Raw genomic sequence first — 25,431 nt, 5'->3', positions numbered from 1 at the left:
TGTGTGTGTGTGTGTGTGTGTGTAGGGGGGGGGTCCCTGGAACAACATATTTTGAGATGGGGGTTCGCGGTCAAATACATATAATTCTAGGGGTCTTTGACATTAAAAGGTTTGAGCACCACTGATAAAGAAACTATTTTCTCAGGAAACCACTAGGGTTTAGAAGATATTTTTAGGTATTTTTCAGGTCTTAATGGGTCTTTTTTCTTAGAAGTGGGCCACGATCAAGGAAAGGTTGGGAACCACTGTTTTAGTCAAGCCCGTGATCAAGCGTCTCAGACGAGCCCCGTTCCTCACTACACCAGGCAAAACACACAACAAGTCACTCACATCTCCACCCCCAAAAAAAAAAGAGCGTTCTTTTCAAGTCCTTGATTTCCACTCTAGTTATAGTCACGGCAAACAGTCAGATAAGAAGAAGTGCAGCCCACCCAAAAGGCAAAGACCCCAGCGATCCCCCTGCGGTGGGGGGGGTTTGAGTTAACTCTAACCAGTGGAAATGTCAGCGCTGTGTTTACTACCCCTCTGCTGCTGTAGCCCTCCATCCATCCCCGCATTCCTCTTTTACAAATTACATTTGTCATTCTGAGAGCTGACGGTTTATATCGGCATGCTTTGAACCTTGCGTGTGTGCACGCAGTGTGCATGAGCGTATCTGCTCTGCTGCGCCTGTCCACATTGTGTGTGTGTGTGTGTGTGTGTGTGTGTGTGTGTGTGTGTGTGTGTGTGTGTGTGTGTGTGAGAGAGAGAGAGGAGGGCCCTTGTGCGTGCACGCGTGCGTGCGTCCGTGCATGCATGTTTGTGTAACCCACACAGGCCATTCTGCTTTATGTCAATAGTATGTGGCAATGTGCTTGTTTATGCCAAAACAGAGCTAACTGTGTGTGCGTGCGTGCATGCATGTGCGTGCATATGTGTGCACACGCATGTGTGTGTGTGTGTGTGTGTGTGTGTGTGTGTGTGTGTGTGTGTGTGTGTGTGTGTGTGTGTGTGTTCTCTCTTACCTGTTATTGTGATGTTGCTGTAGATGTTGGAGAGTTGCTCTTTGAGCAGCACGAGCTGCATGGTGGCAGCCTTCTCCCTCTGCAGCTCCAGCATCATGTCGGGGTGGTTGGCCAGCTTACAGCCCTTCTGCTTGTCCAGGGCGATGTCGCTGCGCACGATGTCTGGTGACAGGACAGGGCGCTGCGTTAATTTTGTCGGCAGCGTGACACGTTGAAGATATCAGATCCAACAAGCTCGCGCGACGTGTGCACCTCCGTGACGTGTTCTAAGTCAGTGGTTCTCAACCTGTGGGTCGGGACCCCCAGGGGGGTCCCCAAGTTATTTTGGGGGGTGATTAACTTAATGTGCAACATTGTTTTCTCACTCAACAGTAAACAAACCAACATAAAGTTTAAGGGTATAGAGGGCATCTGCACATTTCTAAAGTGACAATTTAAGGACTTTTTAATATCTCTAAAATGACAAATTAAACATTGACCAAATTGTCAAATATTAGAGGCAGTAATTGTGAAAATGGCCGATCTACATGCTCACAACGTCTCGCAGCGCAAGGCGTTGTGAGCATGTAGATCTGCTATTTTCACAACAGAACCATGTTATACAAAATGTAATGCATTAACTCTTAGTGCTCGTCAGGGTGAGGGGTCCCCAGTTAAAAAATGATTATGTTGGTGGTCGCTGAAAAGGTTGAGAACCACTGTTCTAAGTGAGCTCGCGGAGCAGCTATTTGGGGGATGTGCCACCGCCGTCGTACAAAAGCTGGGACGCAGCTCTTCTCGACAGTGTGATGGCTGGCTGACTCGGCTCAACGCAATTTCAAAAGCTTCCGCCTGTAAACGGTCTGTACGTTGGAAGCGCTGAAATCGAGATGAAGATATACATAAAATTAGTTTTAGTTTATCTAGCTTTCGGTGCTTAGCAGAAATGGAAATTCAGAGATATTTTAGAATAGGCCTGTACGGTATTTTCTTGAACGGAAATGACAAACAGATGACAGCTGCCTGCCTGTCGCAGCTTATTTGAAGTGCAGTTACATTCTGTACAGTTACGAAGCATTCGAACATTGTGGAAGAGTCATCTTATCTTGAGAGACCACGTCTAGTAGTGGAACCACATAGAGAGAGAGAGAGAGAGAGAGAGAGAGAGAGAGAGAGAGAGAGAGAGAGAGAGAGAGAGAGAGAGAGAGAGAGAAGGGAACCACAACTAGAACCACTCAAAGTGGGGTTGACTGGGTACCTGAAGGGGTTCCAGGCGGTCCCCAGCAAAATACGGCACAATTTAAAAACGTTTGCCCTACAACATTTTCCTGTACTTTTACTTCTATTTCACTACATCCCGGAGGCAAATATTGTACTTTTACTCCATGCAATTATTCATTTGTAGATTTTGATTATTATTCAAAACATACATTAACCACTTCAGCCCAATTTCAGACATTCTGAAATAGCTGAGCTTGTAGATCTGCTATTTTCAAAAGATTTGTATATGCCTAAATTTGAGAATTTTAAATGGGACATTTTGCATAATGAGTAGTCTACCTAGATTTACTTTTGTACTTTATAGTGTATATTTTAATTCCAAAACTTTCGTAGTTTTACTCGAGTAGCCTACATTTTCAATACCAGGCTTTTACTTCTAAAGCCCTATTCGCCCTGGATTAACATTACCTGAGGACCCCAGGTAAAGTGGAAAGATCACTGAGTTCCAGTTGTAATAGAGTATAATATGCCATCTTCCAAAGATCTTTAAGCTATGTTTGTCATTATGCAGTCTGCAAAATGAGTAGGCCTACTTTCTACTTTTGTACTATAAGTATATTTTGATACCAATACTTTTTTACTTGTAACCAGGGGCGTCAATTGGGTATGGCAGGGGTATGCAGCTGCCATAGCCTGGGTCCAGTCCAGATGGGAAATAAAAGTTACTTTAAAATATAAATCCATGAATGTCTCTTTGTCTATCTGTGCTGGGTATTATGTTGTTAAATTACAGTAAAATAACTACAAATGCAAAATTTAACAAAATGGTCACTTTACTAACATGCCAAGTTTAGCTGCACTTGAACAACCATTCCAGGCTGCTATATCCAGCCCCAGAAACTGTGGAAACGGGGGAAAAAATAAAATGTACTTCTTAAAATAAATGTATCATGCATGTTGCTAAGGTATGGCAACATGACTGGTGTCTTGCAGACGCGCGTGCAAGACACCAGTCATGTTGCCATAGACTACCTTAGCTTTTTCTGAACTGACGCCACTGCTTGTAACAGAGCATTTAAAATGTGAGTAGCCTACTTTTTACACCACTTCGTTTTTCCAGCACTGGTGGTGGTGGACGAGGATCAGAAGCGGCTTTGTACGGCCCGGACCGGCCGGCGTCGCTTGGCTGACGTTCCTCGACACTTCCGCGGCGCCCGGGTGGAACCGAGGCCCGTCTCTCTCACAGGCCCATAAACCAGGCTTCAGCGAACTTTTCCCACGACACCTCCCCGCGTGAACCGACACAGTCCTACATTACATACATTTCACTGGCCCGAGATATCTCCACATTCCACGCATACGCAATAAACGTCATGTTCAATTTTTCACCCGGATTTAATTGAGTGCCCAAATTAAAAGCACCTGTGCTTAAAAATGACGATTCCCAATCCTAACGCTTTGTCTTTTTGTTTGTTTCTTTATTGTACAGCTCGCCTCGCGCCCGTCTGGTTCAAATGGAAGTGCTTTTTTTGCACAGTTGTAATTGATTGCCACCTATCGTCAATCACAACCAATTTAGCCTCAGCTGCGTGTTAAAAAAGCTGCGTGTTAAAAAAAAAAGTAGCCGAAAAACACATTCACGTCTGTAGAAATTACATTTGATGATGAATTGACAATGGGATAATGAAACATTTAGTTGTTGTTTTGTATTGGGAATATAGTCTACAGCTCATGTAGCTACAGCCTAATTAATGAAATAGAAACTTGTGGAAGTGGAAGGGTGTGTTAGTCTTGCCTCGAACACAATAAACAACAGTGGCATAAAGTAACATATGCCTATTTAGTCCTACAATTTTGAAGTATTTGTACAGTTTTCTGTAGGCCTTCCTTTCCTTGTAGTCTACATCTCAGAGGCAAATATTATACTTTTACTGCACTACAGTTATTTGAAAACGTAGGCCTACTATAGGCCTAATTATAGGCTATTTGTAGATTTTGATTGTTTAATAGGCTATTACAAAAATATACATTAACCATTTCAGCCCTATTTACATTTAGGCCATTTGAAAATAGCAGATCTACAAGCTCACACTGTGTTGCGCATTATGTGCTTGTAGATCTGCTATTTGTAAAAGATGTGTATAAAGCCATTTGAAAACTTGAACTTGATACTTTCACTTTTGGTAGTAGACTACATTTTGATGCCAATACATTTGCACTTTTACTCAAGTAGGCCTGCATTTTGAATTCCGGAATTTTCCATGTAACAGAGTATAGGCTGATAGGCTACTTTCCCCACCCCTGATAAATGCCATAATCTCCTCACCATCTTCGTAGTTCTTCAGGTAGTAGTCGGGGCCGGGTCCTCTGAACTTGGCCAGGTTCTTCAGGTTGTGGAACTGCAGGAAGTCGGTCCTCTTGCCGCCGAAGCGCAGATAGGCTGGGGACAGTCCCCGGGCCAGGGTCACCAGGCGCTTGGAGCTGATTGGTTGATTGGTTGATTGATTGATTGATTGAATACTTTATTAGACGTTTGCATAGGAAACAGTGGCGTCAGTTCAGCAAAAGCTAAGGTATGGCAACATGACTGGTGTGACACCATGCAGTCAATGTTGCCATACCTTAGCAACAGGCATGTTGATGATGGTTACTATCAGTGGCTAGAATTATTTTACGGCAGGCACAAGTGCCACACTTGAAAAAATGTGCCGCTGCTGCTAATTAACAATAATAGCCTAGGCTACATTGCACCTGTATTGACGTAGGCCTACTGAACCGGGAATAAACGACGATTTGTCAAGATAGGTGTTAGGGGATAAGTGTTGTGGAGAATATCATAGGCCCTTGTGAAAGCAATAATTTTGTTCTAATTTGCATTGTAGTTTAAAGTAATTTAATAACAGAATAAACTACAAGTTCAACTAAAAGGATAAAGACCACAAGAAAGCTTTTAGGGCTTGTTTAATTGGGGTCCGTTTGAACTCAATTCATAGAAAAAAAGCTAAACAACACAGACAGCAAAAATATGCTTGTAAAAATAACACCTGATTAGGGGGAATGGTTTGTTAATAAATATATAGTTTACACCAATGGTTTTCGACCAGTGGTCCTTGAGGGGGTTCCAGGTGGTCCCCGGCTAAATGAAGAAGTTGGTAACCGACCGAAATGTTTCATTTACTCTCTCAAGAGTGCAATTATTGTCAAACATATACATTACTTAATTTACAAGAATTTCACACAATAGAGAATTCAGAATAATTGTTATTTTGAGCAACGTTTGCCCTGTTATCTCTCCTATATGGTAGGCCTACCACATGCACCAATAGCCTATATAGCTACCGCATGGAATTGCGGACAAAATCTTATTCAATCAAGGACAACAAATATGCTAAGCTTTTTCCGTGGCTCAAATGCAGGATAAATAGTGGTCCTTGGTATGAAAAAGTTTGAAACACATGCACTGAGTTACACAACAGCCTATAGCCTATCTTTTGCGTAATAACTGAAACGACATATTGACGCCGTGAATGACAGGCTGAGGCTGCCACGGAACGCCTCTCTTTTTAAAAAGCCTGCGTATTTAGAACGTTACGCTTTCATCTGAAACTTTTACTGTTCCAGCAGTCAGCAGAAATGTGTTACAGTTTTTTCCCATCTGTAATATTATTGTCTCTTAGCCCCATAAATATTTGGGATTAGTGCGATATTTTGCCAAGTTGAACGAGAAAGCAGGTTTTTCGTTTCCACATAACACACAACAGCTTTAAGCTTCAAGTTCTGCAATGAAATCCTCGGTGTTAATTTAGCCATGCCCATATCTCCGAGCAGTGAGCACCGAGTGCATTTAAGCTGCACGCAACATTACGCTCGGAGTAAAATGAACACTCAGCATTTTACTGAGTGTACATTTTTATTCATACGTTTTAACTGCTATAATATAATAAAATAAGGCACGATAATAAACTATTTGCTCAGGACAAACCGGGCCAACAGCTGCAGTAAATGCATCTATTATCGAAATCAGAAGAGCTGACACGTCAAGTTTATGGTTTATAGGCTACGTTACAAGCCTCGAAAGTTATGGGACATTTGATAGAAAATAGTCCTTATGTGAAGGCTGTACTGTAGCGCATGGAGCAACCACCTCTCCATGGAGATATAGGCTACGCACTATACAAGTATGCCTGCCTAACGTTTTCACTCAGGCAGTCGCTCAAAAATAAAACTACTCTTTTAAATGGACGAATAACATTTTTCTTGTTTTTTTGTCTTTCTTTTTTAAACTAGACTACAATGTAAACTTCAAATAATTGAAAGGTCATAGATAGGCCTATAGCCTACTATAGGCCCATGGGCTACGCTACACCGAGCCAGGTTTCGACTACTTGAAAGATAACAAAATAGGCCTACTGCTGTTGCAGGTCATACGTTATAACGTCCGTGCATTGGAAAAATAAATATATAATATAATATAATAATATAGGCTAATATATTATTTTGAAGATTTCTTCACAATAAGAAAAAAAGAAGAACACAACACTGATCCGGTTTGACTGCAAAATTGACCTGTGCAGAACTATTATGCTGAAAAGGTCAAACCTTTTTTTTCATTATTATTTTGAGCATATAATAATTATATAATATTGAAGAAATTATAATACAATAAAATAAACATAGTTGCTTTTGTGTGCTAAACCCGCAATAGAGCATTTCAAAATGCAATGTTGGAGATGAAAGAAACACATGCCATGTTGACTCGGATTAACCACGCGTCCATATTTTGGTACATTTACATTTTAATGTTTCCCATTTTCTTTCTTTATTTTTGAATACAATAATAGCAGACCTATAACCTGATAAGGCATGCATGCAAGCAAATTATTGTCAGCTTTTAGATCTGATATTTTATTAAGTGATTAAGCAATGAGAGATAATTTAGAATGATTTGCTGTTTAATGTTTTTTGTACATGTTAATGTACAAAGTTAATTCCATGTGTTAAATCTAGATACAGTATGCAAAAATAGGCTATAGTAAGCCTCTTTCAGTCAACAAGTTCATCTTTATCTTGGCTTTGGGGGGTATTTAACACTTTTAACAGAATGAGCTATCTTCTGAAATGCCTAACTGACATAATAGTTATAATAACATGTATCTGACACTATTGGACTATTTTGCACCGTCATTGCAAATCGCATATGGTCTATATTGGCCGAGAACATATGTGTGACACAAGGACATTTAAAGTGACAAAACTGCAGCAATTTATACGATTATATTGCAATACTTTAGTTTTAGCCCATATCATGTGTTTGCTGACTGTGAACATATACTTTGCACTAATACAATAAGGACACTGTTACATTTTCTTTTCTTTGTTTTGTTTTTGTTGTATCAAGTGTGTTACATGAACAAGCTATAACGACTATAGCCTGCAGAGAGGAACAAAATGCGATCACAAAAAGCCTAATTACGCCATAATTATGGCGAGACCATATAATCCCTTACAGTCACTTTGCAATCATTCAAAACGCTTTATTTTGGCCCCGTCCTCTGAAAACGCACGCGCGCCGCCACGAAGCACAAACCCATCCCCAGGCAACAGGCGATAAATCAGACATCGTGGAGGACAACTGCTGCAAATCGATAGAGAGCTAGGGCTTTTAACAAAAAAAAAGGACAGAGGGAGGAAAATAGGGAAGGATTTTCCTTCGACTCAGCTCTTCTTACCTCAGAAAGTCCAGCCAGCCGTCTTTGATGATGGACGGGTCCAGCTGCAGGGAGAGGAAGTTCTCGTTGAGGACCTTGACGGGGCTGCGCGTGTTGACGTCCAGCAGAATGAGCGTCCTCTCGCTGAAGCCCGGCGGCCGCTGCTGCTTCCCAGAAGAAGAAGCAGCAGCAGCTCCTCTCTGGTATGCGCTGGAGGAGGAGGTGGAGAGCACCAACTGGAGGAGCACCAGAGCCGCGGATGCCAGCCACAGCCTGGAAGGAGAGGGAGAGGGACAAGCAGAGGAAGGAGAAGAAGAACAACATCGTGGGAAGAAGGAGTTGAAGAAGGAGGACGCCGGACGCGCGTGGCGTGACGCGCCGCCGCTGCAGCCGGGCATCTTCACTTGCCGCACTGCTGCTGCCTGTGCTGTGCGCGCTGCGTGGAGGTGGACCCCGCTGTGTCGGCTTCAGAGGAGAGGTGACTGAGAGGGGGGGACGCGACTGTCTCTCTGTGTGCTGTGCTGCTGGTGCCCTATAGTTCTACCGACCGTGCCTCTCCGCTCCGCTTTCATAGATCTGCTTCTCCTTGTCTTCCTGTCTGGTTGTCTCTCCCACCCTCCTCTCCACACCCTCTCTCTCTCTCTCTCTCTCTCTCTCTCTCTCTCTCTCTCTCTCTCTCTCTCTCTCTCTCTCTCTCTCTCTCTCTCTCTCTCTCTCTCTCTCTCTCTCTCTCTCTCAGCGTGCGCCCCCCTCCCCTCCCCTCTCCGCCCCTCCTCGGAGGGAGAGTTCAGTGGGAGCTGCATGCAGCAGCGCAGAGCGCACGCCTTGGACGGGGCCAGCCTCCCCGGCTGTGGGAGCCAGAAGCTGGGGGAGGAGAGGAGCCAGCGCCGCCCCTAAGAGAAGGGGTTCCTCAAGGTACATGAAGCTTTCTCGCATGGCTTTCACTTTTAAACTTTCTTTTAGACACATCAAATCCATAGTGTTAATCACAATCTACACTTGGAACCACAAGGACCCATGAAGGGGGGGATTTACTTTTCAGAGATGAGCGCAGTGAGCCAAACGTATAAGAAGAGGTGATTTTAATATTAGACATGGGCCTTTGGTTAGACTGTGTTGTTGAAAGAAGAAGCATCAATTTGATTGGAAATCTGATCGGAAACAGTGCACCTAACAGACTTATGGAGATGGGTGAACTGTTTATTACCTATTAATACATTTGGCTGCATTTTTCTTTGTTTTTATTTTTGTGTGAGTCGGCAGTCAAATAGGCATTGCAATGCCAATGTTGGAACATAAGAAAACAACAATAAATGATTACACTCGAATCGAAAACCGAAAGGAATCAAGGCCCGTGGGCCTGCTTGTCCATGATGTATTTTAAAGTTAGATAGACGTCACATCACATGCAAGATCCCACAAATCGTATTGTCTCGATGTCGATAGACACTACACGACTTACAGCAATGAAAATCTTTTAAGAGTCGAGGATGCTAAATGTTGCTGACACTGCACTGTAAGGTGATGCCAGAAGTTACAATTCATAGAGGAAAGTATAGTCATATATAATTAGTTTATTCAGTGCATGCCATGCACCATTTAAAAACTAGTGTGTGTGTGTGTGTGTGTGTGTGTGTGTGTGTGTGTGTGTGTGTGTGTGTGTGTGTGTGTGTGTGTGTGTGTGTGTGTGTGTGTGTGCGCGCGCGCGCGTGTGTGTGTGTATAACACTTTGATTTGACATGCTTTTTGAAAATGAATTATTTGTTATTTGTTGTTGACAGGTTTAGGCCAGGGCTATTTGCAAAATAATTAATCCGACACTGTGTGTATTGGTGCTGTTAATTATTGTGTTATAGGCTGCACACAAATAACTGCGAAAGCAGAAGTACCCTGAGCATACGTGAAAAGGAAGAGGCAATATGTCCAAACCTGAAAAGGAAAAAGAAACCAGCATTGACCAAAAATATGTCCAAACCTGAAAAGTAAGAAGAAACCAACATTGACCAAAAATATGTCCAATACTACAGTATTTACATTTTTAGGGAAGAACAGGCCAACTTTCCTTTATTTCTCCTTTGTTACCAACAAGTGGTCTACTTACTATTGCGCAATTTATAGCCTACAAGAGGAGTGATATTTGGAGCCCTTGCGCATCATGGCATCGCTTCAAAAAGATAGGATACTTTTGAAATAAATCTGTCATATAACTCCCCTATAAAAGTTTTTTTTAACCTTTCTGTGACATTTATCACCAGATGTGGGCCTCGTTGTTGTTAGTCTTCAGAGAGTGAGAGTCTGCTGCGTCTGCAGGAGAAAACGAATGGACGGTCTTATGTCACAGGAATACGCGGTCCTTCGAGGTCACTGTTCTCTCGAAGATTAACATGAAAGAAGATGAAAGAATAGGCCACGTTTCAAAACGATATGAATTTTCTATTTTTATTTTTATATATATATGGAACTCTATGGTCTAAGAATAGAAAATTCATATATAGGCGTTTTGTTTGGGAAAAACGTGCCAGTAAAAAAGACCATTAGACCATTATTTACGGTATATGTGTACCGGTATGCTATGTTCCATCTCAGCAAATGAATTTGGTTGACAGTCATCCCAGCTAGCACACTGATAAACATTTAAAGCTTAGCCATTTGATAGAGAAATTCTTCCAAAAACTAAAATAACCTACAAAGAAAGACATTTCAAGTGTTTAATTAATTATATAGGCTACACTCATTATATAAAATTGTCACGATTTCTACAGTTTGTGCATCAATCAGCCAGATTATATTTGAATATATTTTAAATGATTGTTGAATTTAGTCAATATATTTGGGGAAATTGTGGCCGGTTTAGCCTATATAGGTCTATATATAATATAGCCTAATAGCGGTGTCACGTAGTCTAACCTTCCTGTGAAGCCTAAAAATAAAGTAGGCTTAATGCCTCCATATATAAAGATATTTTTATATGCCCGCGGAAACACGTGGTGTTCAGAGTTATGACTTTAAGTGGAACTGACTTTCAAGAGCGTAACTTTTTCCTCCTGTTGAGGGAAGGTCACAGCTTTACTGGATACAATTGACCTCGTCTGCAGAACCTGCAGTCTGGATCAACTGAGGTCCTGCATGTGAGAGAACTTCAAGGGCAAAGGCTGTTTTCTTTTTTAATTCAAAAAGGCGCCCGTTTAAGATGCAGCTGCTGCAGGGCAGGGTTTATAAGCATTTAGGCTAAATACCCGACGACAACATGACGACTTGAGCCCTTTTCTAACCTTCTGTTTCCCCCTAGTTGTCTATTATAGTCTCAAGGACCCGTAACCTTATACAGTATTTAACCCAAAAGTCCACTAAAATCCCAGTAGGTCTATAATTCGTTTACTATAAATCCATCATTTTGAAATCAGCTGCTGACTCTGTGCTGATAAAGGCTACAGTATGTCAACAATTACTTTAACGAAACTCTAGGCTAACCGTACCCTTTGTTTCTGGACAGATTTGTTGACAGGTCATTGCACCCAACAAGGAATATACTAAACTGCACACAATTGTGGTCTAGGAATATTAAAATAGGTAAAAAAAAGTCAGATTTGTCTTAATACTAATCATTACTGCTACTTAACAAATACACGGTGGCGAAAAAGATGCCTTTACTGCCATCTTGCGGACATTTTCAAAATAATCACGTGAATTCGAGGCTGCAGGCATCATGCATCAATATGTCACATTCTGCACATTCTACCAACACACAGTCTGATTCTGCAGCCACTGCTAGTAGACCTATCATGCCCAGTTGCCCACACACAACCAACCAATCACTAATGTATTAGGCCTATCTCTCTCCTTGTGCCCCATCGTGTGCGTGCACGTGCACTTATTGAGTGCACACCTCACCGCCCCGTCCTGTGGCAGATCAGGTGAAATATTTTTAGATTCAACTGGGAGCACGGGACACAACATTGCGTCATCATGGAGTGTGTGTAGCCCGGTTTAAGAAAGACTCATGCTCTCCTTGCCCCCCCCCCCCTTCTCAATTTCAATTCAATTCAAAGGGATTTATTGGCATGAGAAAACATACGTTTACATTACCAAAACACAAGTGTACACAGTAGCCTACAATTAATACAATCAATCAATAATACAATCAAAAGAAAATATATGTAGCCTACAGAGCAGGAATGTGTATAGGCCCTATGATCATCAAATGTGTATATGATCATCAGCTTTCTCTCTCCATCTATCGCCCCTCTCCCTCTGTCCCCGTCTCTCCCCCAACCTCCGGTGAGTCCGATCATACCCCCTCGATCTCCGTCCCCCCCAATACACACACGCACTGACGCACACCTCGCTCGTTCTCATCATGACTCTACTATATCTGCATCGTTCAGCCTGCATGCCCAGCTGTTCCGTCGATATATCTCAGCTGAGAGACTGCAGACCATGTGACCACGCAGCTCCGCGCCCGTGTCCTTCAAGGGTGCTCATTCAGGATGATGGCTGCGGATGCTGCGGATCCCCTCCGCCTCCGCCGTTGCAGCAGCAGCAGCCACCACCACCACCTCGCCATCATCATCCTCCTCCTCCTCTCCCTGCTCTCCGTCCCGGCCGGAGCGCTGCTCGGCGTCCGGCCGGAGGACACCGAGAACGGGCAGCTGTCCGTGCAGGACGGGATGGTGCGAGCGACCGAGGGCACGCGCTTCGTGCTGCGGGTTTACTACTCCTCCTCCTCCGCGCCTCATCGCGACGGCAGCGGGGGGAGCAACGGGACGGAGCCGCAGCGGGGTGACAGACCGGACGCCGCGCCGTGGATCGCGTTCATCGAGGAACCGGGAGGGGACCGCAAGGATGGCGAGAGTCCGCCCCGACCGGCGGGACGCAGCAACCCCTGCGCGGAGGAGAGCGCCCGGAGCTCGGACATAGAGCTCCTCGGCTCCTTCAGGTCAGTGCCAGTGGTGGTGGGGAAAGTAGGCTACTCAAATGTTGTAGCCTACTTGAATAAAAGTATCAATACTGCAATGCAGAAATACGACTACGTAAAAAGTCAGCCAGGGATGCAAAAGTAGCCTACTCATTGTGCAGAATGTCCTGTTTCACAAGTTTTCAAATGTAGGCTATAAAATGTATAGCCTAAAAATCTTAAAAATAGCAGATCTACAAGCTCACAGTGCATTTTTAAATGGTCAAAACATAAGGCTGAAGTGGCTATTGTATGTTTAGTAGGCTAATACAAATCTAAATCCACAAAGTAACTAGTAACTAAAGTTGTCAAATAAATGTAGTGGAGTAAAAGTACAATATGTGAAGCAGAAGTAAAAGTAGGCCTACTGGAAATTGGAAGTACAAGTACCTGAAAATTAAGTAGTAGGGGGGGCGCCTGCTGGCCTACTGGTCCAGGCGCATACCACTTATGCATTGCCACCTTTGCCATTAGTCACTCCCCATCTCTCCCCCCATTTCGTGTCAGTCTACTGTCCTATCAATAAAGGCATAAAAGCCCAAAAACAAATCTTAAAAAAAAGAAAAAGCTTAAATGCTACTTAAAGGCTCGCTGAAACGCCCAGAAATTATAATAGTATGATACAGTAGGTCACATGGTCTCTCTGAAAACGGTCTTAAATAGTCTGAAACTCATGTCACAGTGGAATCTGCCCCTTGCCCCCCAACAACAGCTGACCAGGACAGTAAGTAGTCAAAGTACAGTCAATTAATTTGATTGGCTTATAATTGCGCATTCCCACAATGACATCATAAAAATATTAATATTATTATATATTAATATTAAGATGACTTTTTAAAGTGACAGTACCCCTTTAGGTGACAGTACCCCTTTAAGTAAATGTAGTAGTTGCTTTCCACCACTGCTCCAGGTCCACGGCCGACGCCGCCACGTCGTCAAGTCCCAACTCTGTGCTGGTGGAGCTGCTCGCCAAGGACCTGCGGCGCGGCGAGGCGGTCAAGTACTACTCCATGTGCGCGTTCGACGGGGCGCAGTGGGAGCACTTCAGCACCAGGGACTTCTGGCTGGCCGTGGTGGAGAGACCCCCGCAGGCCGACGCCTGGCTCCAGGCCGGGGTGTCGGCGCTGCTGCTGGCGCTGTCGGCGCTGTGCAGCGGCCTCAACATCAGCATGCTGGCCCTGGACCCCGTGGAGCTGAGCGTGCTCCAGAACAGGTAAAAAATCACACCCAATGTGAAGTGAGCGGTGGTCGTGCTTGCATAACGTCTTCAATTGGTAATTGGTGATGTAATACAGGCTACACACACGCACATTGCTATGGCAAAACGCTGAGGAAAACACATTGCTATGGCAAAACGCTGAGGAAAAGTGGCTACAGATAGTGGCTACAGATAATTGGTGATGTAATATGATGTAATATGGCTACGCACACACACATATTGCTATGGCAAAACGCTGAGGAAAACACATTGCTATGGCAAAGCGCTGAGGAAAAGTGGCTACAGATAGGTCTAGGATGTAATTGGTGATGTAATATGGCTACGCACACACACATATTGCTATGGCAAAACGCTGTGGAAAACACATTGCTATGGCAAAACGCTGAGGAAAAGTGGCTACAGATAGTGGCTGCAGATAATTGGTGATGTAATATGATGTAATATGGCTACGCACACACACATATTGCTATGGCAAAACGCTGAGGAAAACACATTGCTAGGGCAAAACGCTGAGGAAAAGTGGCTACAGACACACGCACAGCCACTTATAAGAGCGGTTTACCACCGCTCAAAAATAAATACATAAATAAATCACACCTAGTGTGAAGTGAGCGGTTCAGGTTCAGGTTCAGTTTTATTGTCACACATATCCATACAGGTACAGATACAATGAAATGCTTGTGCCAGGAGCACTCTCAGTCTTATTACACAAAGACATGGATGGTCACAGTTACCAACAGTCAGTGTGGACCCACATACCATGCAGGCCACACAAGACAAGTCCCAACAACGACAATATCATACAGTGTAACAGTGTACAGTTTAAAAATGCGTACAGTGCCCATGTTCACCTACGTTTCACTTTCATCCCTTCGTTGAGCAACCTGACTGCCTGGGCAAAAAAACTATTACTGAAACGAGTGGTGTGCGATTTGATGCTCTGGTAACGTTTTTTTGGATAGGAGGAGTGAGAACAGGTAATGGACGGGATGGCTGCTATCTTTCATGATGTTCTGAGTCTTTTTCTTGCAGCGTGTGGTATAGATTGTTTGGAGTTGTGGCAATTCTGTGTCGATAATTTTAGCTGCTCTCTTCACAATCCTCTGCTGTTTATTTCTAGCCTCTCCATTCAAAAAAATATTCCGGGTGGCGGTTGCAAAAACTATTAAAATGGACTCTATTGGTTAGACCTACCACCCATCAGAGTAGCCCAAGAAACACAAATTGGAACGATGCAAACACAGTGGAAACAGCAAAGGTGATACACCCTCCCCTAAAACCAATCAGAGTATCCCCATGCAGAAAGAACAAATTGGAACGATACAAACACAGGAAACAGAAAAGGTGATACACCCGCCCTACAATTGCATAATGGCATAAAAAATGACAGAGTGGAGCCATAGACCCTATCTGCTGCCTTGTGTTAGCAATGGCAAATAGAGTCTAGCTGAGCAAGGCTAGTTTAGACAATCACAGCGCCTCCTGCGCAGCTTGGCAAAATGGTACTCTGGGCATAGAACAAACTTTGAGCTGTTTGTGCCACGATGTAGGCCATATAGCTAGGCCAGATGTAGGCCACGCTTCAGTTTACTTAAGCTCTGGAGAGTTTTTAAGTTTTTTCCATCAGCTTTTGAGTGGACAACGCCAAATGTTGGAGCTTAGCTACTGTTCCAAATAAACAAAGCCTATCCTTACCTCCCCCTGACCCCTTTACTGTAAATATCAATTATTATCTGTTTCTCTGATTGTGTAATATGATGTTTTTTCTCTTCTGCATAGTAGTCCTATACTGTGTTTATTTGTCTGTCATTTAATGTTTTCATTAACTGAGTACACAAGGACCCCAATGCGCTTTCTTGTCTTTAATCCTTTTAATAGCGCTTGTATCTGAACCGTACTGTCCTGTACTATTCCTATATAGGCAAACCTCTAATTAAGTATTCAATCAATAAATTCAATCAACAGCGGCACGGAGCAGGAGCAGAGGCACGCGCGGAAGATCCAGCCCGTGCGCAAGCACGGCAACTACATCCTGTGCACGGTGGTGCTGGGCAACGTGCTCACCAACACCTGCTTCGTGGTGTGGACGTGCCAGATCCTGGGCATGGCCTCCCCGCTCTCCACGGCCCTGCTGTGCACCTTCGGCATCTTCTTCATCGGCGAGATCCTGCCGCACTCGGTGGCGTCGCGGCACAGCCTGGCCATCGCCTCCAGGACGCTGTGCGCCACGCGCCTGCTGATGCTGCTGTTCTTCCCCGTCGCCTACCCGGTGTCCAAGGTGCTGGACGTGGCGCTGCGCCAGGAGATCAGCAGCTTCTACACCCGCGAGAAGCTGGTTAGTAAGGGGAACATAAGAAAATCTGCAAAGTAAATCGTTAACAAGACATTTCTTCGCCAAAGTGTTTCTAAAGGTGTGTAATAATATGTACTAAAACGTTGAAATTCAACTCCCGGGGGAAACCTCATAAAAAATGATTTGTGTTTGTGTCCCATTATCTTAACTATACAGGAAAATATATATATATATATATATATATATATGCTTTAAGTAGCATGTGAGGGGTCAAACTAGGGGTTTTTCATGATGCTGAATCCATTGCAAGCATTTGTTTTGCACAAAAAACATTCTGTGGGCTACAAATGGCCCCTACAAAATGGTGAAAAGTGATGATTCATCACGAAACCATCGTTTTGTGGGTCCGTTTTTAGCCCAAGGAATGCTACTTAAAGCATATATATATATATATATATATATATATATTTCTTTTTTTTTTCTCCTGTATAGTAAATTAATGGGACACAAATCAGTTTTTTTTATGAGGTTTCCCCCGGGAGTTGAATTTCAACCTTTTAGTACATATTATTAACAATTTTGCTGCCATTTTAAACATAGCTCTAGTAAGCAGCTGCCAAATTGTCCTTACCTTTTAACGTGGGCACGCGCACGCATCGTGCACAATCTGTGCGCGACTCATCTAGTAGACTGTAGACTCGGTGACAAGCTTTCGAATAAAAAAACCCCCATTGAAATAGACATATCCGTTGCCACGCTGTATCCCTGCTTATCCGCCAGTGTTTACATGAAAAAACATTGAAAAAAGCCAACTGTGCGCTATGGTAACAAGTGGACACGTTCGCGCACAAAACGCACGATATGTGCGGGGATCATAATCCAGGCGTGTAGAGACTGGATCAAAGTTTCCAAACGCAAAAATCCGATTGAAAAACGAGTGTTCCATCGCAGAGTAGCTTTCTCTTTTGTTACACTGTAAACCAACGGAGTTGGAGACTATGGCCCAGGCTCAGACCGGATACGGAAAAGCTAGATCCGGTCCAGACCGGAAATGACCGGATACAGTTAGGGGGGCGGGCCTAAAGAGCCAGAATCAGCGAAAATCTGCGATAATACTTTTAATCCTTTCATAATGATTAAAGCTAATTAAACTTCCGGGTTCGACGGGCATGGCACCGCGGTACAGCGGGAAATCTACGGTTTCTACGGGCATCGCCCAGAATGAGTTAGAACACCTTTAGAAACACATTGGTGAAGAAATTTCTTGGTAACGATATACTTCGCAGATTGGTCAAATATCTTATAAAATCCTCTTACTCAGGTGGCCATGCTGCGCGTTACCGACCCCTACCACGACCTGGTCAAGGAGGAGCTCAACATCATCCAGGGCGCGCTGGAGCTCCGCACCAAGACGGTGGAGGACGTGCTGACGCCGCTCTCCGACTGCTACATGGTGTCCTCGGACGCCGTGCTGGACTTCGGCACCATGTCGGACGTCATGCAGAGCGGCTTCACGCGCATCCCCGTGTGCGACGCCAACGACCGCTCCAACATCGTGGACATCCTCTTCGTCAAGGTTTTGATTTTATTTTATTTTATTTTATTTGAAAAGCGTAAATACAATACAGCAATACAGCAAATCGAGGATTACGCAGAAAAGTCGTGAGACTTATTTCCGCTGAGGTCCTCATACAAATAACAGTTAATAAGTTAATAACAAAACAAAATTTCAGTACATACATACATATACATTACAAACTAACAATACAAACATAAAAACATAAACCCATACTCCGTTGTCTTTCTTAGACTATAGGTGTACCCTTTCTAAAAGACCTGCTTTTATCGTCTGCTTAAAAACCCTTACATTTGATGTCAATTTAACATTCGTGTCTAGATTGTTCCACTGTGTGGCTCCTAGGTATGTAAAAGAACCCTTACCTACTTTACCTTTAAAATTTGGGTGGCTCATGTCTGCTATGCTAGCTCTTGTAAAGTGTGTGTGTGTGCACATCACTTACACAAGGTTTGATTGATTGATTGAATACTTTATGAGAAGTTTGCGTATAGGAAAGATTCAGGACAATACAGTTCAGATACAAGGTCAACTAAAAGGATTTAAACCAAGGGTCTTCAACAGGGGGTCCAGGACCCCTGGGGGGTCCTCAGAGTTACTACAGGCAGTCCTCCAAATCTTTGTGTGATAGACATTTTTTTCTCCTTTTTTTTATTAACCAACCCTAGCGTCCATATCCTGAGAACTTTAGCCAAAAAAATGCCGATCTACAAGCTCACAACGCCTCGCGCTGATCGGCTATGTTCGGCAAAGACGTTTGGCGTAGTGGGGAAAAAGAGCAGACTAAGTACAGATTGAAAGGTCAAGTTAAGTATTGACGGTTCAAATTGACATGAATCCAAAATACAATGATGATTTTGCTGTTCCATATGAAATTATATGGAATCCCCGAAGAGGTTGTGGGGGTCCCTGCTTCATCTCTTTCTCAACTAAGGGGTCCTTGGCCTGAAAACGTTGTAGACCCCTAATTTAAACCACAAGAAAGCTCAATGGCTTGTTTAAATTGGGGTCCTTTTGTACTCAATTCATATAAAGGACCTGGCGTTCGTGGACCCCGACGACTGCACGCCGCTCAAGGCCGTCACGCAGTTCTACAAGCGGCCCATGCACTGCGTGTTCAACGACACCAAGCTGGACGTGATGCTGGAGGAGTTCAAGAGAGGTAACCCGACCGTTCATATCGCATTGCGTGGTCCAGTGGTGGAAAATGTCGAATGTTTTACCTGGTCTTGAGACAAACAGGAACCCAAGCTGTCCATAGAGGTGCAATATTGTAGAGTTCATCACCATTTGATACAATCTGGTAGGACTGTTCTGTTCCGTTTCATGAATGTCAATGTTGTTGCAACTTAGTTGCAGAATGCATTGCAGATAGCATTCAAGTTGCTTGCAGGTAGTCAATACTGCAATGTAGAAAGCATCTGTCAGAGACCCCCACAATGCCCCCCATAATAGCCTATATGTGTGTAACATTTTTTCAAAATATTTTGAAATTGGATCCTTACTATAACAGTATAGGATACTGTCACATGTGTGTATACAGCGTGTATTGTACGCACACACACACAGACACACACACACACACACACACACACACACACACACACACACACACACACACACACACACACACACACACACACACACACACACACACACACACACACACACACACACACACACACACACACACACACAGTAGTACAGTAGTAGGCTATATATAGCCTATACAGACAGAGGGAGAGAGAGAGAAAGTAATACTAACACATTACATTGGCTGACTGTCGAGTAGCTAACAATTTGAACATTAGTAATTGGTGAGTCAACCCTGATGCATGCAAGTGTGTGATATATGAGCTTGCTCAACATGTCAGAGTTGTCGGTTCAAAGAGCCTTTAAATCACAAGTGTTCACTGCGTTAACAAGGACATTGCTACGTACAGCCTACACAGGGGTTGACACTAAGGTCTCAGAGGCACTTGTCCGTCGGGCAAGTACAGGTCATTTTCTACTTGCCTGGTCGGGCAACCTGAAAGCAAACTCCACCTGCCCGAAAGTTTTATTTACCTGCCGGGGGCAGGTGGGCAACCCTTAGTGTCAATGCCTGTTACATCAGCGATTCTAACCTTTTTAATGTCAAGGACCCCCTGTTTGATATGCATGTACTGTAAGGCCACAGACCCCCATTTGATTAAGGAAAGTATCTCTTGGGACCCCGATCTATGCCGTAAACCCTCAGTTTTTTATTTCAATCTGAGTTACCGACCCAAAAGGGTCCATTTGGACCCCTGGTGGTCCCCAGACCTGACGTTGAGAAACGTCTACACACACACAGATCCCTGCATAGACCAGTTTCTTGTTTGCAAACATTGAGACTAAATGCACAGATGGCCGTTTCATGTAATAAATTCCCAACAAATCCCCAAACCTGTTGTTTTGGGGAGCGCTGGTTTCATTCAGTTCATTCAACCTCTTGTGTGTTGGCTAGTGAGATGCACCCATGGGTGCACCCATATCGAGACATATATACTGTACTTCCTTGCGCAACTGTATTGCGCGTCGAGAGTAGCTGATATACAAGCTGTATATCAGCTAGGAGGTGGGGTTTGAAGGACAACTGTTTTGAATCGATATTATTTGGTGCCGACCTGCGCACGCATCTAGCTTCTTATCAGTTTGACGTGGACCAGAAATGCAATAATAGAGAGAGACGCTGTTTTTTTATAAGATTTGTTTTTCAGCTTTTATGCCTTTATTGATAGGACAGTAGACTGACAGGAAATGGGGAGAGAGATGGGAGTGACATGCAGCAAAGGTCGTCGGGATCAGGACTCGAACCCGCAACACGTTGTCAGGCATCAGAGCCTATGTGGTATGCACCTGGACCGCCAGGCTAGCAGGCGCCCAAGAGAGAGGGTGTTTGTAAAACATCTTTATGTGCATGAATATAAAGGACCTTATTGAATGTTAGCATCTATTCACAATCGGGCAAAAACGTGTCACTTCTCAACAGCGAGTCCATTCATCCTCACTGTAATAAGGAGTTGTTCCGGTTTCTCTATAATCAGTAAGTGAAGATGATAGTTATACCGATCAATATGGTTTTATATAAAGCCAATCAAAGCTCAGAGCTTTTAGAATCAAGGTCGGAAAATGGCACATATCAGCTGGCGAGCTTGTAGATCGGCTATTTTCAAATAGCCAACGTTTAAATATTTACAGATTTAATAGGGACACAATTAGTCATTGTCGTTTTAACTTTAGAAATCGCTTCATAATTGACCGAGCTATGACCGAATCAATCTGCAGTGTCTTTCTTTGCTTCCTAGATCCTATAGATGTGCGATGCGCAGCATGCGCCACTCCAAAAAACAGACTTACAAGCTATTAACGCACTACGTCATGGCGTGTTGACAACTTATACATCTGTTATTTTGGACACATTCGCCGTATCAAGCCGACATTTCATTGAAAATGTAACTAATTCAGCGACAGTAACATTAGCGTTTTCTCACCATCAGTTGATTCTTTATATCCATATGAGTCAAACCCCTGAGATCATTTGTCTATGTTTGGAACACAGTTCTTATATGACGTGATATGAAAAAAGTCTATGGGAATTCAGAATGGGGGGGAAACAAACGTGAACCACATAGGATGTGTAAATGACGTCAAACTTCGTTACTCTATTGCGCTTAAGGTGCTGGAGCTCCTTTCTTTGGTTTACATCCGTTCATTTTCATCGAACCCCACTCGTGAAGCTAGTTCACAGCATAGTTGACAAATGATTGATTATGTGTTGCCTGTGAATTTCCTTGGCAGTTGTTGGTGATGCGGAGGTTCCGAGGAACAGACGAGTAATTAATATGAGTCAGGCAGGGGTTTAAGTTAATTCGCTTGAGGTGGTAAAGACGGTCTGGTTACATTTTGAAACCTTTCATTCTTCATTATGTACACCCGCATCTGTCACACAGCCTCAGTCTCCAGCCACTCACACTGAAGCCGCAACTAACCGCACGATCACACCATTGAGCAGGATACATGGTGGTGAGGGGTGGGGGTGGGTACGTGTGAATGAAGTCGGAGTCAGCTCCTATTTAAATATATAGTTTCAATTAAATAATTTATTTTACACTTCCTCTATGTCCCCACCCAGGATCCGCTCTCCCATTGCATGCACCGTCGACAAACTGGGAGGCAAACTGAAAAGTTTGATGGAAACACAGTCAAAGAGAGCAGGGTGGACAAGCTTATGACGAGTGCATTATAATCTTTTGAATGATTGTGACCTCTATCAGACAATCGGTTCAGGAAAGTAAAAGAAGACAGGCATATCAATATGCAATCTGGAAACGGGCGATAAACTATTCCATCCACCATGGCCTTCCAAATCAGACGACATGCTTACCCACTTAAATGCTTACCAAATTATTTTGGGGGGTCCCCACTCCCCAGATGATTAACTTAATGTGCAACATTGTTTTCTCACCAACATACAGTATAAGTGTATATAATTATGGTATCTGCACATTTCTAAAGTGTCAATTTAAAGTGTCAATTTAAGGACTTTGAAGAACTTTTTATTACCTCAGGTCAAACATTGGTCAAATTGTCAAATATTAGAGGCAGAAATTGTGAAAATAGCAAATCTACATGCTCACAACGCCTCGCGTTGCGAGGGGTTGTGAGTATGTACTCCATGTAGATCTGCTATTTTCACAATGGAATAGATCGAGTCAAACTAAATGTAATGCCAACTCTTACAATTCCAAGTGCTTGTGCAGGGTGGGTGGTCCCCGGTTCAAATATGAATATTTTGGGGGTTGTGGCCTGAAAAGGTTGAGAACTGACCTAGAGCAGCGGTTCCCAAACGTTTTTTGGCCTTGCACCCCCCGTTACCTCCAGATCAAGCTGACGAACATTCACTGCGACGGGAGGCCACTGCGGTCCACAAAGTGAAGACATCTTAGCCACACCAACTCACAACGGCCAAAGACTGATTTTGTTCGGCTATTCCCAACATCCGGTCGTGTTGGAAGTCACTATTATTACAGAAATATATACTGCATGCTATGCTGAACGTAATCCACTTAGTGTCATCTTTTCAAAATGCATATTTACCGTACAGTTTGTGTTTGTAATGTATGCTTATTTCGCAATACCTATTGCGCAATCCTCTGTAGAGTGAAGTGTCATTATCATCACAAAAGTATCGGGTTTCAAGAGGGAAGGGGGGGTCAGATGTAGAGAGAGAGAGAGAGAGAGAGAGAGAGAGAGAGAGAGAGAGAGAGAGAGAGAGATCTAGAACACTATAGAATCAAAAACATAGATCTAGAACACATAAAATTCATAGATATAGAACACAGAATCAAAAACATAGATTTAGAACACCTATAATTCATAGATATAGAACACAGAATCAAAAACATAGATCTAGAACACATAGAACACTATAGAATCAAAAACATAGATCTAAAAGACATAGAATTCATAGATATAGAACACAGAATCAAAAACATAGATCTAGAACACATAGAACACTATAGAATCAAAAACATAGATCTAGAACATATAGAATTCATAGATATAGAACACAGAATCTAAAACAGATCTAGAACACAGAATATGTACAGTACAGTAAGGTACAGTAAAGTACAGTAAAAAAAACATATATCTAGAACACATAGAATTCATAGATATAGAACACAGAATCAAAAACATAGATCTAGATTCTAGAACATATAGAATTCATAGATAAAGAACACAGAATAAAAAACATAGATCTAGTACACAGAATATGTACAGTACAGTAAGGGACAGTAAAGTACAGTAAGGTACAGTAGAGTACAGTAAAGTACAGTACAGTAAGGTACAGTAGAGTACATTAAAGTACAATAAAGTACAGTAAGGTACAGTCGAGTACAGTAAAGTACATTAAGGCACAGTACAGTAAGGTACAGTAGAGAACAGTAAAGTACAGTACAGTAAGGTACAGTACACAGTTAGGTACAGTAGAGTACAGTAAATTACAGTGCAGTAAGGTACAGTAAGGTATAGTACAGTAAGGTTACAGTAAGGTACAGTAGAGTACATTAAAGTACAGTATAGTAAGGTACAGTCAGGTACAGTAGAGTACAGTACAGTAAGGTACAGTAGAGTACAGTAAAGTACAATACAGTAAGGTACAGTCAGGTACAGTAGAGTACAGTACAGTAAGGTACAGTAGAGTACAATACAGTAAGGTACAGTACACTAAGGTATAGTAGTGTACAGTAAAGTACAGTAGAGTACAGTTAAGTACAGTACAGTAAAGTACAGTAGAGTACAGTAAGGTACAGTACAGTAAGGTACAGTACAGTAAGGTACAGTAGTGTACAGTAAAGTACAGTACAGTAAAGTACAGTAGAGTACAGTTAAGTACAGTAAGGTACAGTACAGTAAGGTACAGTAGTGTACAGTACAGTAAGGTACAGTACAGTAAGGTACAGTAGAGTACAGCAAGGTACAGTATAGTACAGTAAAGTGCAGTACAGTACAGTAAGGTACAATACAGTATAGTAAGGTACAGTACAGTAAAGTACAGTACAGCACAGTAAGGTACAGTAAGGTACAGTAAGGTAAAGTACTGTAAGGTACAGTACAGTACAGTACAGTACAGTAAGGTACATTACAGTACAGCACAGTAAGGTACAGTAAGTTACAGTTAAGTACAGTAAGGTACAGTACAGTAAGGTACAGTAAGGTAAAGTACAGTAAGGTACGGTACGGTACGGTACGGTACAGTACATTATGGTACAGTAAGGTACAGTGCAGTACAGTACACACACAGGGTATAGCTGCTCAGATTCACCGCTCCTCTTCGAACCGGTCAGACTGGGCCCGCACACAGTAGGCATTGCAGGGCTGGGCCCCCACACAATAGGCGTTGCAGGGCCGGAATGGGCCACACAGTAGGCGTTGCACGGCCGGACTGGGCCCCCACACTGTAGGTGGTGCAGGGCCGGACTGGCAGGTGCAGGGCTGGACTGGGGCATCACACAGTAGGCGTTGCAGGGCCAGACTGGGCCCCCACACAGTCGCGATCTCTAGATGTGAGCGGCCCGAAGGGCCGCGAACTTCTAGTCAACTCAAGATCAGGTGTCAGAACTCACACAGAAGTCAGTCAGTCAGTCAGTCAGAGAGAGCTGTACACTCAGCTACATGTCAGAAGTCCTCTAGTTTCAACAAACGCAGTGCTGAATCCAGTTTCTGTCACTCCAATCAATATTTCTCACTGCAAATGTTTTCAGAAACATATTTTAGTGTACGACGTGTGTCAACCATCTTTGTATACATTCAACATGCAGCACTGCCCTCTAGTGCAGTGGTTCCCGAACCTTTCAGGTCGAGACCCAAAAGAGAGATTAGACATTTTGCCCGGGACTCAAGCTAGTGAAAACAACAGATCTATAAGCACACAACGCGTCGCTTTGCGTTG

At 43.2% G+C, this 25,431-nt stretch overlaps 2 protein-coding genes across 2 annotated transcripts in view; one reads left to right on the top strand and one right to left on the bottom strand.

Annotated features, from left to right (window-relative positions):
* hpse2 (heparanase 2) overlaps positions 1-12,204 on the bottom strand; it is a gene marked incomplete at both ends in the record, with an annotated part of 187,045 nt that extends 174,841 nt beyond the window's left edge. Inside the window, 5 exons of the mRNA XM_080740808.1 lie at positions 1,005-1,166; positions 4,531-4,685; positions 7,934-8,377; positions 10,165-10,216; positions 12,186-12,204. Of these exons, the coding sequence (XP_080596934.1) occupies positions 1,005-1,166; positions 4,531-4,685; positions 7,934-8,377; positions 10,165-10,216; positions 12,186-12,204 (832 nt within the window). The remainder of the gene's footprint in view (positions 1-1,004; positions 1,167-4,530; positions 4,686-7,933; positions 8,378-10,164; positions 10,217-12,185) is intronic.
* Positions 12,205-12,402: 198 nt separating this feature from the next.
* cnnm1 (cyclin and CBS domain divalent metal cation transport mediator 1) overlaps positions 12,403-25,431 on the top strand; it is a gene marked incomplete at both ends in the record, with an annotated part of 57,372 nt that continues 44,343 nt past the window's right edge. The window contains 5 exons of the mRNA XM_080740807.1: positions 12,403-12,848; positions 13,777-14,079; positions 16,051-16,420; positions 17,700-17,954; positions 18,990-19,116. Coding sequence (XP_080596933.1) covers positions 12,403-12,848; positions 13,777-14,079; positions 16,051-16,420; positions 17,700-17,954; positions 18,990-19,116 — 1,501 coding nt within the window. The remainder of the gene's footprint in view (positions 12,849-13,776; positions 14,080-16,050; positions 16,421-17,699; positions 17,955-18,989; positions 19,117-25,431) is intronic.

The sequence above is a fragment of the Nannobrachium achirus genome (assembly GCF_963921795.1).
Source record: "Nannobrachium achirus genome assembly, chromosome: 13".
NCBI lineage: Eukaryota > Metazoa > Chordata > Actinopteri > Myctophiformes > Myctophidae > Nannobrachium > Nannobrachium achirus.
Note: the sequence above shows the minus strand (reverse complement) of the source record. Positions and strands in the feature narration are given on the sequence as shown.